The 15634-nt window shown below is 33.4% G+C and overlaps 3 protein-coding genes across 15 annotated transcripts; 2 read left to right on the forward strand and 1 right to left on the reverse strand.

The window, feature by feature from the left end:
* The first annotated feature begins 642 nt into the window (after nt 1–642).
* On the forward strand, nt 643–1588 carry LOC119635481 (probable RNA methyltransferase CG11342). Its single transcript, XM_038030294.1, has 2 exons — nt 643–794; nt 912–1588. Exons 1-2 carry the CDS (start codon nt 673–675, stop codon nt 1390–1392), a joined length of 603 nt encoding a protein of 200 aa, XP_037886222.1. The 5' UTR covers nt 643–672; the 3' UTR covers nt 1393–1588.
* Nucleotides 1589–2570: 982 nt separating this feature from the next.
* Nucleotides 2571–5612, forward strand: LOC119635285 (probable cytosolic Fe-S cluster assembly factor GH10760). 7 transcript variants are annotated; one of them, XM_038030023.1, is made up of 7 exons: nt 2571–2744; nt 3712–3889; nt 3957–4049; nt 4103–4772; nt 4838–5054; nt 5114–5271; nt 5336–5612. In XM_038030023.1, the coding sequence occupies exons 2-7, from the start codon at nt 3827–3829 to the stop codon at nt 5572–5574; spliced, it is 1440 nt and encodes a 479-aa protein (XP_037885951.1). In that variant the 5' UTR covers nt 2571–2744; nt 3712–3826; the 3' UTR covers nt 5575–5612. The 7 variants fall into 7 exon arrangements, with proteins under 7 accessions (XP_037885951.1, XP_037885955.1, XP_037885954.1 ...); XM_038030027.1 differs by having other exon boundaries at nt 2571–2740; nt 3811–3889; XM_038030026.1 differs by lacking the exon at nt 2571–2744 and having other exon boundaries at nt 2811–3749; nt 3811–3889.
* Nucleotides 5613–7681: 2069 nt separating this feature from the next.
* LOC119635277 (uncharacterized protein DDB_G0285291) lies at nt 7682–10938 on the reverse strand. 7 transcript variants are annotated; one of them, XM_038030002.1, is made up of 4 exons: nt 10803–10938; nt 10278–10369; nt 9291–9389; nt 7682–9165 (listed from the first exon to the last, which is right to left on the reverse strand). In XM_038030002.1, exons 1-4 carry the CDS (start codon nt 10812–10814, stop codon nt 8055–8057), a joined length of 1314 nt encoding a protein of 437 aa, XP_037885930.1. In that variant the 5' UTR covers nt 10815–10938; the 3' UTR covers nt 7682–8054. The 7 variants fall into 7 exon arrangements, with proteins under 7 accessions (XP_037885930.1, XP_037885935.1, XP_037885933.1 ...); XM_038030007.1 differs by lacking the exon at nt 10803–10938 and adding an exon at nt 10620–10711; XM_038030005.1 differs by lacking the exon at nt 10803–10938 and adding an exon at nt 10539–10597.
* Nucleotides 10939–15634: the final 4696 nt, after the last annotated feature.

Consider the following 15634-nt stretch of genomic DNA (forward strand, 5'->3'; position numbering starts at 1 on the left):
TCGTTTTTTCAATAGCTGCTATGACGTTGCTGGTGTTTGCACATGAAATTATCAAGGGCAACAGTTTTCCTTCTTCTTTTGTGTGCTTCCGTGCAATAATAAGCCGTTAAGAATACTCCTAATAGCACTTAATTTTATTCTCATTCGGTTTTATTAGTAAAACTTGATATATTCTGTTGTAATTGTAGCATTGATAGTGTCATTTAATTTCGAGCAAAACATTACGTTGTAATCGCAAAAGCTGCTCTCTAGCGGTCACTTGGAAAAATACTCCATTCAGACTTGCAAATTAAGAACAAGAAAACGGAACTCTTCTCGCAGGGTTGCATTTATAATAACGCAAAAATTAGTACCAAAAACTTTGAATGAATTTGTATTAAAGTTTTTTGCTTCTGAACGTATAACAACCCAGAAACAACAAAACAAAAGCTGAAAATATAAAGAATAGCATTAAACTTAAAGAAAGGCATTAAACTTTGTTATTCTACAGAATCTGTCGCATCATTCCGTTACGGCGTTCGTCGATTTTTTTCGAAAATTATCGTTTTTTTCTATTCCCTCTCGAGATATTATTTTACCATCGCTATTATCGTAAGTGTCTGCTCAAATGTCAAGTTTTTTGTTTACGTTTATTCTTTCTTTCTTTATATTACCTATAAATATTTACTTGGAATGAAGGGACTTCCGCAGCAAGAATATCAAAATCCAGGAGCTGTGCAGTTTGGCAATTTCATTAATTATTATCAATTCAATTCGGCGGAGCAACGTCTTGGCTTACTATCTAAAAAGCATTGGTTTGTAGAAAAAGGCTGTGAGGACTCACCATATTTAGTGCTTGATGTTGGCTGTAATTCCGGTGTTTTTACACAGCTGCTAAAAAAATTTCTTACACAAGTAACAATACCTTCTAGGAATATAAAAATATATGCCGTAGACTTGGATCCTGACCTAATCAAGCGAGCCCAAGCCGATAATAACTGTGATATTGACATTGAGTTCGCCTGTTTGGATGTTATGGCTGTAAAAGATTTTACAAAAATACAAGATTATTTGGATAAATACAAGCGAAAAAAATTTGATGCTGTTTGCTGCTTCTCTATAACTATGTGGATTCATTTAAATCATGACGATACAGGACTGCAAGAGTTTCTGAGAAACTTATGTTCGCTAAGTGAACTGCTGGTCGTGGAAGCTCAACCTTGGAGATGTTATCAGACAGCCGAGAGACGGATGAAAAAGGTGAATAACAGTTTCCCTTTATTTTTAAAACTGAAATGGCGATCAAACGTGGTGGAGGAAATTGAAAAGTATCTAACAAATACCTTACAGCGTACTAAAGTATACGAATCACTGCCTACTAAGTGGAAAAGGAAAATTTGTTTCTTCAAATAAAAGCAACGCTTCGCTAAAGCGTAAGATATTGAAGTCGATATTCAGTTAGTGTGGGCATGGTTGCTCCTACTATGCTATTGGACATTAAGATTACTTTAAGTGCCTATTGCACTATTTGTCTTCTGATAAAAACTAGTGAAACTTCTAAAGACGATTGCAAATGTTTTCAAGTTATAGATTAAAGTGCGCTTTAGTTGCAGAATATTTTAGATAATTTATTTAATTTAGGATATTTAACTTTAATTGTAATAAAGTATGGGATTCAAAGAGTTTGAAACACGAAAGAGTCTTTTTTTATGGAAAATGTTTAATAATCAAAAGGAAATTTCATTTGCATCGATAGAAAATTCTTTTCACATTGGCTTATAAAAAATTAAAGTTTATTGGATACGATGTGAATTTACTGCCTTATTATCTTATTATCTCATTAAGAATTTGCTCAAACGGATTATGGGAATGCTTTCTTTTTAAAGGTAGAGACCAAGCGTTCGAATGTTACGCAAACGATCTAATTGCAGATTGATACTGAAAGTGAATTTTTTCGACTTCACTCTGCTGTGTGCTGTGTGAACAAATGCACAAATACGTTAAGACTATAGATAAAATAGTAATGTTAGGTTGTCGTAATTCTAACTTAAGCGTGGACATGTATGATGCTGGTTTCAAATAGAAATCTTTCAGTCCGAATTTGAAAAAAAAATTGAATGATTCTTCTGTTATAGAGATATGATCAATATCGATATTTTCGCGTTAGCTATTAAGAATATGCTGGGATTGAATTCATATAATCGCAGATATGAAATTTTTATAAATGGACTTAAAAGAAATGACTTTCGAGAATGATTCTATTTCTGTTCCCTTTTTTCTCTTCTGTTTCAAAAATAAATAATCATCGTAAGAAACTGAACAAAATGAGCAACATACGTAGAGTATGATTACACACTATAAAGCAAAAATGTGAAAGTCATGTGTCGCGTTCGTTGCATTTCGGGAACTCTGAAAATTTATGAAAAATTTTTATAAAATTTATAGAGAATTTGTATAAATAAAATAAATAAAATTTAAGTGACGCTGTCCTTTTTTTACTCTCCATTTTTCTTCTTCTTCTTTTTGTTTACTTATTTAATTTAACAGATATTTTGGATGTTATTTTAGAGATTGGCCGGTTTAACAGAAAATCTATTAAGAGGAAAAAGCCGCTTTAAGGAAAATGACCAATCAACATATGATTTCATTTCCTCTCCTTTACTTCTTCTGCATGACAAAATTCCTGGAATTCTTGAAACTTGGTTGTCATTTGCAAAAAAACCAACTAACTGTTCCATTGTGCAAATATAAAGAAATTTTTGTGAGTGAGTAAGCAAGTTGCAAAAAAATTAAGTTCAATGAAAATATCACAAAATGCCAAAAATAAAAATTGTTGATTGATAAAAAAATTGGACAAATTAAACGTGTGCGGATTTATGTGTATTTATTGTTATAATGTAACCGACTGCATGTGCCAGGATAATTAAATCTGTAATGCGATGGGAACACTTGCGGTCTTTGGCAGTTGTCACAACGAAGGTTTCAATTAATCTTTTCGGTATATCTCTTTCTCTCATATGAAGTTTTCCATTTACAAAAAAAACGTGGAACATAGTAAACATAGTTGTTATAAATTTTAATACAGATGTTACATACTTCGCAATCTTATCATCCATGATGGACAAAGCAATGTTTGTTCTTTAGTAAACAATGTAATTGAATCTCGGTTGAGGACTTCCACATTGAATTTGAATATAAGCTAATATCTTAAAAGTTGAGAAGTTCTAATAGCGCCGAAAACGCTACACTAGCTTAAGAAAAATAATTGATAATAAAGAAAAAAATTTCAAATAAATACAATACTGTTTGTATAAGGAAGTTCACCGTATTATTAAATATCAATCACCTGTGTTTCCCCATCTTTGTGCTAAACGAGTAATTTAATGCATTCATCCAGTCAAAATGCTCGAGATGGGTTAGCCGATTTCATGAGCATAACATTACGTATTGCTTTTCCTTATATACTTTTACAACCAAAATTATGAGCAAACATTTAGCAAAAAAAGTCGAAAATCGAAAATGAAACTTAATTAACGCCGTACATAACGCAATGGAAATTGCCGGGTTTAGTTTCTTCTTGGATGTATTCATCCATTCGCTAAGTTAATGAAAACATTGCTAACATATGTACATAATTGCAGTTCTATATAGAAACAATAAACTCATAGACATTTATTAAAAAATCGTGTTCTAAATGATCGAGCTCACTCTTTCGTTCACCTTCTTTGACAGCTGTATACTGACGCATTCTATGCGTTGTATTATTTTAAGTGATTATTAGAAAGTTATAAACAAGGAGTTAAAAGATATTAACGGAACTTATTTATCAAGGAATACCTAGAAAAAAATGTCACATTTTAGTGGAGCATTGCAATTAACTAATTTGGATGATTTCATAACACCATCTCAAGTAAGCTTTTTAATTTCATCAGTAACAATAAAAATGAATTTCTCTCCCCTTAAACCTTTCTGTGAAGGAATGCATTAAGCCTGTAATCATAGAGAAAAGTAAGTCTAAAACTGGAGCAAAGATATCTATACAGGATGACGGCTATTATGAAGAGACCGAGGTTTGTATTTTGGTTAATCCCAAAATAAATGCATAAAATATCGTTTGTTTTAGGATGGCAGCCGGAAACTGCAAAAAGTTGAAATCACTTTGCAAGATTGTTTAGCTTGTTCAGGTTGCATTACTTCTGCTGAAGGTGTGTTAATCACTCAACAAAGTCAAGAGGAGCTGCTGAAAGTTTTAAATGAAAATCAATCACTTAAGACCAATGACAAATCCTCAGATCAAGCTCGTGTGGTCGTGTTTACAATATCGCAACAACCAGTGTTAAGTCTTGCGCAAAGATATGGCTTAACAGTTGAAAACACTATCAAACATCTGTGTGGTTATTTACGGCACTTGGGAGGAGATATTATATTAAATACGAAAATAGCTGATGATTTAGCTTTGTTCGAATGTCGTCAAGAATTTATAGAACGCTTTCGTAGTAAATCTCAAGAGCAACCATTGCCTATGTTAACGTCTTCCTGTCCGGGTTGGGTTTGCTATGCCGAAAAGACGCATGGAAACTTCATTCTGCCCTATCTGTCAACTACGCGGTCTCCGCAACAGATTATGGGGGTATTGGTAAAGCAGTGGCTAGCAAAAAATTTAAAAGTGAAAGCAGAACAGATCTATCATGTTACGGTTATGCCGTGTTACGACAAAAAATTGGAAGCCTCTCGCAACGATTTCTTTAATGAAGCAGAAAATTCTAAAGACGTGGATTGTGTTATAACATCGAGTAGGTTGTTTTTCAACCTTTCCTTCTTGCCTGTTCAACAATTTTCAATTAGTTTTTCTTTCAAGTTGAAATTGAACAAATGCTCGGTTCAGAGGCTTTAGAAAAGTATCCCGCTTCGAAATTTGATAATGTCTTCGGCATCGTTGATGGCAACGGGCCTGCTGACACCATATGGGGTTATGAGTCGAGCACATCAGGCGGCTACTCCGAGCATATTTTCAAATATTCCGCAAAACATTTGTTTGATATGGACGTGGCTACGTTAGAATATAAAAACTTAAGGTTTTGAAAAAATTTTGAAATGTTTTGGGGCTTGCAATACTGTTTCTTATTTGTTGTAGGAATCCGGACTTCCGTGAAGTCGTTTTAGAAAAGGATGGAAAATGCTTGTTAAAATTTGCTATAGCGAACGGTTTTCGAAATATACAAAACTTGGTGCAAAAGCTAAAGCGAGGAAAAACACAGTACCACTTTGTCGAAGTAATGGCCTGCCCGTCAGGTAAATTTTTGGGCTGGCAAGCATTTTGATATTTAGCGCATATAAATTTCTATCATTTGTTAAGGTTGCATAAACGGTGGCGCTCAAATACGGCCTGTTTCGGGCCAAACAGCACGTGAACTCACTTCCCAGCTGGAACATTTGTATAGGCAACTGCCACAATCAAGTCCTGACAATTTTACCAACGAATCAATGTATAACGGTTTCTTTGATGGTCTTCATACGGAAAAGGCAAAAATGTTATTACATACCACTTATCATGCCGTAGAGAAGTTAAATACCGCTTTAAATATTAAGTGGTAACTTAAAAATTACAAATAAATTTCATTGTAAATATAAAACTGTTTCGATTTCTTGAAGATTTCTAATAAAGATACTAAATTTTATTAAAATATAAACCCCAACGATTGAGAGGCAACTCGGCGATGTCAATATTAATGAGATACCACATGTTACAGTATTCACTACCCCACTTATTTCAAAATTAAAACGCGTTTGCTAACTCGACGAGAATTTCAAAAAATTTAAACATACATTTCGTTGTGCTTTGCATATTATTATAAATATTATTATAGTTTTAAATTAAGTAATGGTGTAATAATTGTAAGGCGTTAAGGGAGCGTAGACATTGTGCTATCAGCTACGGAACGTAATATCATTTTAACATATTACTTCATTAAAGCTACTACGCTCCATATGTAATTTTCTTTTCTAAAGAAGAGCCGATAGGCTATGCTGCTAGTGGTTAGTTTCTTTTCTCTTAATCTAAGAAACGGTCCTCATCATGGATAGGTTCGTCGCTCAGAAAAGCTAAAAATATCAACTGGAACACCATTGCCATTTACACATATAAAATTAAAATTTTTTAAAAGCCGAGCCCTATGTCCATCTGTGCGTTACATACGTCCTCACTATCTTAATGTACCCTGTACCACAAGTGGTATACGGTATAATGAAAGAAAATGATAAGACTCGAATTACGCCACTAGTCTATGGGTGTTTTACTTCCATTTCCAATATATTTGCTTTATTACTGATATATTATATAATTCAAATGATTAGAAGACAGCATCTCCAGCTAAAACTAATTAAGAGTCATATATCAATACTTAAATTTAAAATAACTCACATGGGTTAATTACGAAATTAATGATTTATATAAATTTCATATTTGATCATTTGGATGAGGAAAAGAAAAACAGGTAAGGAATTTCATTTATGATTTGGCGGACCTTAGGTCTTAGGTCTTTGCCTTCTTAAGTAAGTGAAGGAATGTCGGGAAATTTTGAATTGTCGTCTTTTACAGATCGTAATTTATATCTTACTGTTCTGTAATAAGAATGGGAGTTTTTCCTATTTAAGTTGTGAATTGGAAGTAATTCATATCAGGATAGACATACCACGCATGCATCAGATCGCACTCATTCCCTATCTCCCTCTGGCTCTTATCTCACTTCTCTACGACCAGTACCGTGTCGTCGGTGGCACATACTAAATGCAACATTAGATATATCTTGGAATTTAAATCAGCGAAATGTTCTTCAATAGTAGAGTTTCCACCAACTTCTCCACATTAAGATGAATTTTGGCACTTAACACAAAGATCTCAGCAGTGAATTTTTATAAAACTCAGATGCCGTTAATTACTTAATTGTCGTTATTGTTGCTGTTGATTATTTCTTAAATCCAAAAATCAAGTGTGATGTGATACTTTTGTTTAATTAACTCCCGTTTCCTGAGAATTTTGTGTTTTTTTTTTTTTTTTTTAGGAAAAATGGAAGAAAACAAAGCTCAAGAACTAGTTAATGGTTGTCTTTAAAAAAAAAAAAAAAAAAAATTAAAATATGAAAACTCAATTCGGTGTTCATCGATCCTTTCCCGATAAAGTGAAAAGATGGCAATTATATAGATGGGCGGAGGCGGTTACATACCCTGATGATAATCACAAATATATCAAATCTCTCTTTGAGAAACTTGGCACCATTGGTAAATGCTCACCTAACTTGAATATTCAAGACGAAAGAATTTTGAAACTATTCATTATTTGAGACTAGACCAATGACCGTCAGTGCGGTAGAGCTTTCGACAAAGCCGACAGCCTTAGATGCTACTGTTTTAAGACGTTCGAATATATTTCTCTGGCTAAATTAATTATAATGGTAATGCTAAATCATTATCATCATTATGTGTTATGCCACAAAGATATTTTAAAGACGTTATAAATCAGTGTTCCACTAGTTCCGGACAACAAATGCTTTTTACAAATCATGAATGGATTTGAGCAGTGTTTTGCGTTTATATCGTAGCAAAATGTATGAAATGAATGAAATTTTTTAATATTTTACGGTTTTTTTTTTATTAATTTGTACACTTTTATACCCTAAATAAAATACTAACCACAAGTTTTATCTTTTTTTTTTACTATTTCTTTTAAAGTTTCAATAATGTTTAATTATTCTTTGTTTTTGTTGTAACAGTTAAAACTAAGAATTTTCTTTCGTGATTTTTTTTTTGCGCTTAAGTAAAAAAAAGAAAACTAAAATTGTGAAAATGTGAAAATATCCAATTAATGATGATCAAAAAATTTCTATGCGTGTGTTTGGGGATTGTGTGGGATTTAAATGGATTTAAAAATAAAAATCTTCGATTTCATGGGAAACTTGATTATTAACGTCCGCAACACTTAGATTGGTGACAGGCAATTCTAAATTGGCATTTGTCGGGCGGACTGGACGCGTAGCTGGCAAAGAGACTGCTGTAGTTCTTGGCCCAGACTTTGAATTTCATCCGGCGACTTCTTCGCCAGCGAAATCCAATTTTACCACATCAGCAGGCAAACACTCCTCAACATCTACTTCATTCTCTTGGGTGTTAATGCGATTTAAGGTCATGGTGACGTCAGGTCCAGATTTTAAAGCCACCGAAGTTGGTATAGCCACTGGAGTAACGGCAACAGGAGCAGCAGCCGCAACGCCAGCGGCAGCAGTAGACACGACAGTGGCATTCTTAGCATTATTGATGGCAACCGTTTTGGTGACAACCACATTATTGGCCGCCAGTATTTTGCTGGCATTGGAGACAGCAACAATTGTGGGTTGCTTTTGAATAACTACACTTTCAGACAACGTGGTCGTTACCGGCGTCGCGTTTGTAACGACAGCATTTGTTCTTGCGTTTGCATTTATATTGGCCGCCGAAGATGCTGCGGCTGCCGCTAGCAAAGCTTTCTGGGCTTGCATTTGCTGAAATTGCTGCAGCGTTACCGTGGTTGTAGTCGTCGTAGACGAGGTGGATTGAACGGCGGGTTGAACGATTTGTTGATGTTGCGATTGCACATGAGCTTGTTGCAGTTGCTGCAATTGTTGCGGTTGCAAATGCACTATCTGGGGTTGAGAAATCTGTGGCGTCATTATCCCTGCTGCCTGCACGTTGCTATTAACGACGTTACCGCCCACTTGCAAGGCATGCGAGGTTGATGCCTGTTGTATAATGATTGGTTTAGGGGACGTCTGTATAATTTGAGATTGGCTCGTTCCCGCCGCCTGATTCTGTATTGCCTGTTGAACAGGTACTAAATGTTGGACATGTTGTATATGTACTGTCTGATGCGGCTGTTGTAATGATTGCGATTGTTGCTGCTGTTGTTGTTGTTGCTGCGTTGTTTGTTGCTGAGTCGTTGTGGCGAGCGGCGTAGCACTAGTTATAATTGTTGTCGGTTGCTGTTGCTGCCTAACTATATGATGCTGCTGTTGAATTTGAGGTTGTTGTTGTTGCTGCTGTTGTAAAGGCTGTACCGTTTGTATAACATTTTGCACTTGTTGTACCGGAACTTGTTTAGCTGGTATGCCAGCGTCTTCAAAAGCCTTCTTTTTCAGCGTTTGCCTTATTTGTGAGCTGAAATGTGAAAAAACAAGTACTGTTAGGAAGATTTTTGCTTTCGTACTAGGTTGCCCTCTCGCTATATCCTGGTTATCAGAAAGAGAGGTTTCACAAAATTTCTTATTAATTAAAACACTTACACTGTTCTATTTTTGATGCTTAAACTGATTTTATTTAAATCATCTGAAAATCGTATTATGGATGCATGCAGCATATCCATTTCTTCGTCTGTCCATTTACTGCAATAAGAACGTTGCAGATATTGTTCATTCAAGTGTTGTGTTGATGACGATGGAGATAGCGAGAGAACGAAAATATTTTTTTATTCTGATTATTTTACGCATAAGCTTAATTAATTAAACATATATAGTAAAATCAAATTAAAAATTCAGATAAACAATTAATTCGCTTTAGTGCGACACTTACACACCTCAATCCAATATAGAAAAATGGCAAAAATTTTTGGTATTTATTTTGGTAATTGTACATCATATCTGTTTTAGGTTGTTTAGGTTACATGACCTGGCCTAATTAAGGGCAAATCGTGCCCAAATTTAAACTCAGCCAGCAGCCATTGGAGACGTGCTTCGCGTTTCAGCCTTCTGATTTAACTTTTGCTTTGATGACAGCTAAAAAACAGAAGACAGACGGACATATTTAAAACAACTCATTCATCTTGAATGTCCAATGCTTATTTTCAGCTTGATTAAGATGATCGCGAGCTATTTTTAAGGTGCTCACCGTTACGTCTTATGGGAAAATACTACAATATGTGGCTTAATTTATATGAGTATAAGAATAGGCCAACCATTCAGCTAGCAAAACGGCCAGTGGAAGTTCATGCATCTTTTATGTTCACTACCGCTTGTTACTGACGTTTCACTTTGGATAAACATGATCACTTTAAAGCTTGGTTTCTTTAAATTATTCCATTCTTCATATACTTTAAATAATATCTTTTTTTAGTTGATGTCAAGTTGTTTGTTTGCACATAATACTTATTTTTCCTTTCTTTCTTTTGGGCACTAACTTATCATTTCTTATACGCGTCACCAAAATTAAAAAACAAAAAAAACAAAAAAAAAAAAGAAGAAATTTAATGTTAATTTTTGTAAAATTTAACTTACTCAGCCGGTGATTCCGTACTTGGGTGCAATTGCATTGTCAAATCTCCTAAACGACTAAATGCCTGACCAGCTGCGGTGAATATTTCACCCACCTGCAAATATATATGTACAAAATAACATTTTCATATTAAATATTAAAGTTTTATTATTATTATTCTTTGCCCATTTTTGATTTGTTTCACAACCTCTTCCACTATCGACAACAAAACAAATGTCTGTCCAATTTATTATAATAATATAACAATAAAAACAATTTATCACCCTCTCCTCTCTATGTTCCTCACTCGTATATTTTGATTGTTTTTTATGGTAAAAAATACTGTTTGCAAACAAAACGCATACAAGTTTCCTCCTCCGCTGACCGCCCTAAGGAATTCAGTTTTCATCTGACACTTGCCGAGGTATACAGTGACATTGACGACGTCACTCGGTTTCCCGCAAAAAAATTTCATTCTACGTTTTCTTTCGCATTTCAATTACTCTAATGTTCACTATTTTCATTATTATCTACAGTGGAAAACTTACTTTTGAATTCATGGCAAATTTTGCGAAATTTTAAAGTCTTTAACTAAAAACTATTTGCGTGAAAATCTCTTTTATTTTGTACAGTTGTCAAAAACAGCGCGTAAATAAGCATTTATTAGCACAGCTGACGAACGAAAAGAATGAAACGTAATCGTGCGACAGGGTGTTTTACATTCTATTAAAAGTAAGAAAAGATAAATACAATATAATTTTAAATTTTAAAATTCCTTCTTATTGCACTGTAAAAATTATAATAACTATTTGTAAACCACTTTTGTGATCCGTTAGCTATTTTTGTGATATTAAAAGTCCTTTGTGACATAAATAGCGATTTTTATAAATTTTATAATTGTAACTTAATAATTATAATAGATGGCAAAGGTTGTTAATGAGATTCCGCGTATAATGTATTTCAATAATTTTATAAAAGTAGAATGTTAAATAAAATCTTAATTTAACGATAATATGTTACTTTTACTATTATAGCTCTACCATACTTTGTCTTGCTCGTCGTCTAATGGAAGGGGTAGAAGCCTATTAATAAAGTCTAAAAACTTTTATAAATATAATTTCAGAAGGTGCGTCAAATAAACCCGCCAATCTATATTGGGAAATATCTATTAAGAAACCATTATTGTATTGGATAAAGTATAAAAAAAAAGAATAAAACGTAATCATGTTTAAGCAATTAATTTAATTTGAAAAATTAAAAAATTTAAGTATTTATTTAAATCATTATACAACTAATTAACTTAATGATTAGAACATTAAAGTATTTATAATAAAGAATTTTAATCTTTATATTAATTTGAACAATAAAAAATTAAATTATAGATATACAAATATTTTTTTAATTATTTATTTAACCTTAGTTACTCTAAATAAATATAAATCGTTTTAATTAAATATTAATACATTGAAAAAAAGTATATATATATAAGTATATATACGTAATAAAATAAAAATGGTCGGATTTAATAAATTATATTTACCATTTCCTAAGAAAAGCTTATTTTTAGATCATATACAAATACAATTAATAAGAGTAAGGAAATTTACCTTATCGCATATAACCAGGGGAATTTGATTGACTGGATATAACTTTAAATATAAAAAAATAAGAGCAAGTAAAATCACTATAGTGGGACATGGCCCGCCATTATATATTCTACACTTACGATGGTTCAAAATAGGTCGTTATATGGGAAGTGGGCGAGAGGGTGGTCCGTTCTGAACTATTTTCAATACCCTTCGTCCTCGAATCAGAAAGCGCACTAGCTCAATACAACCTTGTACCACATGTTTAGGGTAGAAAAATAAACAAAAACAAGTACGAACCTTCTAGTCGGCCAAGGCCAACTATTATAATGCTGCTACAGAACAAATTTTGTCGAGAAGTTTTGAAAATTTGCAATTTTTTTTCATGTAATGCTTTTTCAAATTTACGAAATTTACGAAAGAAGATGAAAGTGGCCCGATTCTATCAAAGTACACGCCTACTTTCCCTGCTTTTTACTCATTACTCATAAACTACACCAGATATACGATAAAAATTGCTATTTTTACTCTACGAATATAGAAAAAATCAACCACGCCCGCTTGATTCCGTAGAATATGGATATTTCGTTCTCTCCTTTCTTTTTGTAGCATTTTTGAGGATAGTGGTCATGGATATACCACAAATTGATTCTACAGCTGTTTTTATTTCCAGTCTGTATACCACCCATTGATTTGTAAACATTCATACAGGTTTTTATTTCTAATCTGTATACCACCCATTGATTCTACAGCTGTTTTTATTTCTAATCTGTATACCACGCATTGATTTGTATACCACCCATTGCTCCGTAAACATTCATACAGGTTTTTATTTCTAATCTGTATTCCATCCATTGACTTAATTTACGAAAACTGCTGAAATTAAATAAAATTTATAGTTTTTTTTTTAATATTTTTTTTCTGCCTTTTTTTGATATAAAAGATTCGGCAGCATATAAGTGTAATTTTCTTACTTATTATATTTGAGAACTGCATTTGTTGTTGCCTCTCACTCTAATAAAACCATTTTTTCTTTTTCTTCTCAAAGTAACATGCGGTCGATTTATACATGCAAGCGACCTATATATATATGTTTTTAATTTTTCATAATATTGGTTCCTGTCCTGCATTCATGCATAGTTAATTTAAGGATTGATTTGATTTAATGTAATTATGAGAAGCAAAGAGCAGCAAGAGGAGGTAAATAGATAAGAATCATGAAAACCAAGACAGTGTTTGCGTATTTAAATCATAGTGCGTTAGAGAATACTTTAGCAATAGCTTAGAGAAAGTAGCCAATGGGCCGTACGCGCACTAGGGCACAACCAACTTTCCACATCTGCGTTTAATTCATAATTGGTTGGAAAGGTTGCGCAGGTAATATAAAGAAAAGCCATTCGAGGTGTTCGTTTACCGGTTCCCGGGATTGAGCTTTACTCACGTCTATTTTGAAAGTGTGGCTCACGATTGAAAGATTGCACATGTTAGTCTATTTAATAATTCATTTATTGCTACTCCTAGACACATTATCGATAAGATCCAGTAGTCTTTTTATTATTCATATTTTTACTGCTTTTATGACTTTATAGTCGTTCCATTTTTTTCACTTAAATTTTTTATTTCTTTCATGTCTTATGACCAAGGGGTCTTCTATATTCGAATTGTTTTATATCGTTTATACGCTTATAGTCAGGTACTCTTTCACACCTAGCACAACTTTTCCTACGTAATACGTTTCTGAGAACATCTGGCAATTCTGTCTGTTTCCTTATCGGCGTTTAACGCCCATAGTGCCTTATATTTAATGCAATTTACAGATGACAAACGATTTTAGAATTCGTATATTTGCCGCATCTCTTACTCGCTTCAGCCTTGATCCTTAAAGCAGGCAGAACAAAACGGACACCAAGTGTCGTAAATCATCTGTAATTAATTCAAAGTCAAGCAATGAGATCTCGATTGCGATATGGTGCTCCTTGATTCCTATTGCCTTATGAAAATACTCATATTAAAAGTTATAACCAAGTGTGAGACCAAAACGAACCAATACCTTTCGTCTTCACAGGCAATACGACTATGTAAGCTCTGTTGTTATATCCACAAATATATGCAAAATATTTACTTACCAGTGTCTAATAAATCTTATAAACAGAAATTTCCTTCTAGACTTCATAATATCGTAGTGACGACAGACAAACAAACAAATGAAGTAAAAAGAATTCTGGGGAACGATAATGCTGCGAATTTGCCGGTTACGATGTTTTTAACTTGCTTTTCTTTGCAATTAATTGGTGGCGCGTTTTCTTTTTTTATACCATACATTACTTGCGGTACAGAGATTCAGAATCATTTTTTAAATTGACCTAAGTCTGTCTGTCCGTTTATTCGCGTGTTATGTGTCCATGTCCAATTTGTGTTCAAAATTTGGTACATAGAGGTGTTTTGTTCCACGAACAAAAGCTACGAAAAATGGTTCGTATCGTTTGACTTTTTCGATCATGTAACGCCCTAGTTTGAAAAGTCTTTATATGGAATAAAATTGGAGTTTGAAAAATTTATCGATAAAAGTGGATTATGGTATTCTAAATTGATGTGAGAACTTTGCACAGCCTTAGGCCATTTTTAAACCCAATTCTCATATAACGAAAACTGAAGTTCATATGACAACAAGGTCTAAGTTCCATTGCAGCCTGATCAAAGTCAGATCATAATAGTAAGTTAAGATAAAAAATTAACTATACCGAATTTGGATCATATTTGCCTATTTTTGGACCCTACCCTGTATAGGGATTTTCACGGAAGTTTTTGTTCTGCAGGGCAGAAACATTTAAATTATGATTGACCCATAACAATAATTTGACATAAGAATTGACTATGCTAAATTTTGAACACATATCTCAATTTTTGCGTATAACCATACTCCGACCTTCATTTGGAATTTTTAATGTACAGTTCCGCAATAGTAAGTTCACATAAAAAAAGAGGACATAGTTTTTTTGTTCTATGGCAAAAATAAGAATTGCGTTAGACAATGTGGTGTAGGGTATTGAATAGTCGGACTAGACCGACTATATTTTTAATTGTTTTCTTTAGGTAAATTTATTTGATACTGTAAAGCTATAGGGCGACGTAATTGCATTAGTTATAAAATATCTGCGCGGAAGAAGAACTAAAGACTATTCGAGTAATCATTTTGCGCTGTGATTAACGAGAGTAGTCGTCAACTGCTAGCACCAGGAAATATTTGAATAACGCGAATTTTCTTATAATCCTTTCAAATGATGAGGAGGTTACTTGGAGCATGGCAATGATCGGGACGTTGTCTACGTACAGCAATCACTTATTTTGAAGATTAGTAATCTAAATCTTAGATAAACGAGGAAAGAAAATATTGAAAAATAATGAACGAATAGGAAATTGTGATCCCAGAGAGAGAGAGAGAGTTTAAAATGATAGATTTATGGTAAGGTTTAAGTCTGCCCAAGCCGGAAGTAACTTTAATGCTGTAGTGCTGAGTCGCAAGAAGACGACGCTCAGTAAGATAAAGAAAAGGTCTGATTGCGTTAAATTCTCTGGTGGTGTTTCTGGTGACATTTCCGAATTTCCCTAAAGCCTCCTTGCAGATATTTGATTATCAAACTTTGTCGTAAGGCTACGCTATGTATATATGGATGAAACATTTGGAGTTCACTCTCATTAAGATTCTATACTTACGCATCTCGTAGCATTGAATTATTTGCTGGTGTGAAAAAATGACAACACGATTTTAATATATATATGTATATTTTTTATAG

This window comes from Glossina fuscipes, unplaced genomic scaffold, assembly GCF_014805625.2.
Source record: "Glossina fuscipes isolate IAEA_lab_2018 unplaced genomic scaffold, Yale_Gfus_2 26, whole genome shotgun sequence".
Taxonomy (NCBI): domain Eukaryota; kingdom Metazoa; phylum Arthropoda; class Insecta; order Diptera; family Glossinidae; genus Glossina; species Glossina fuscipes.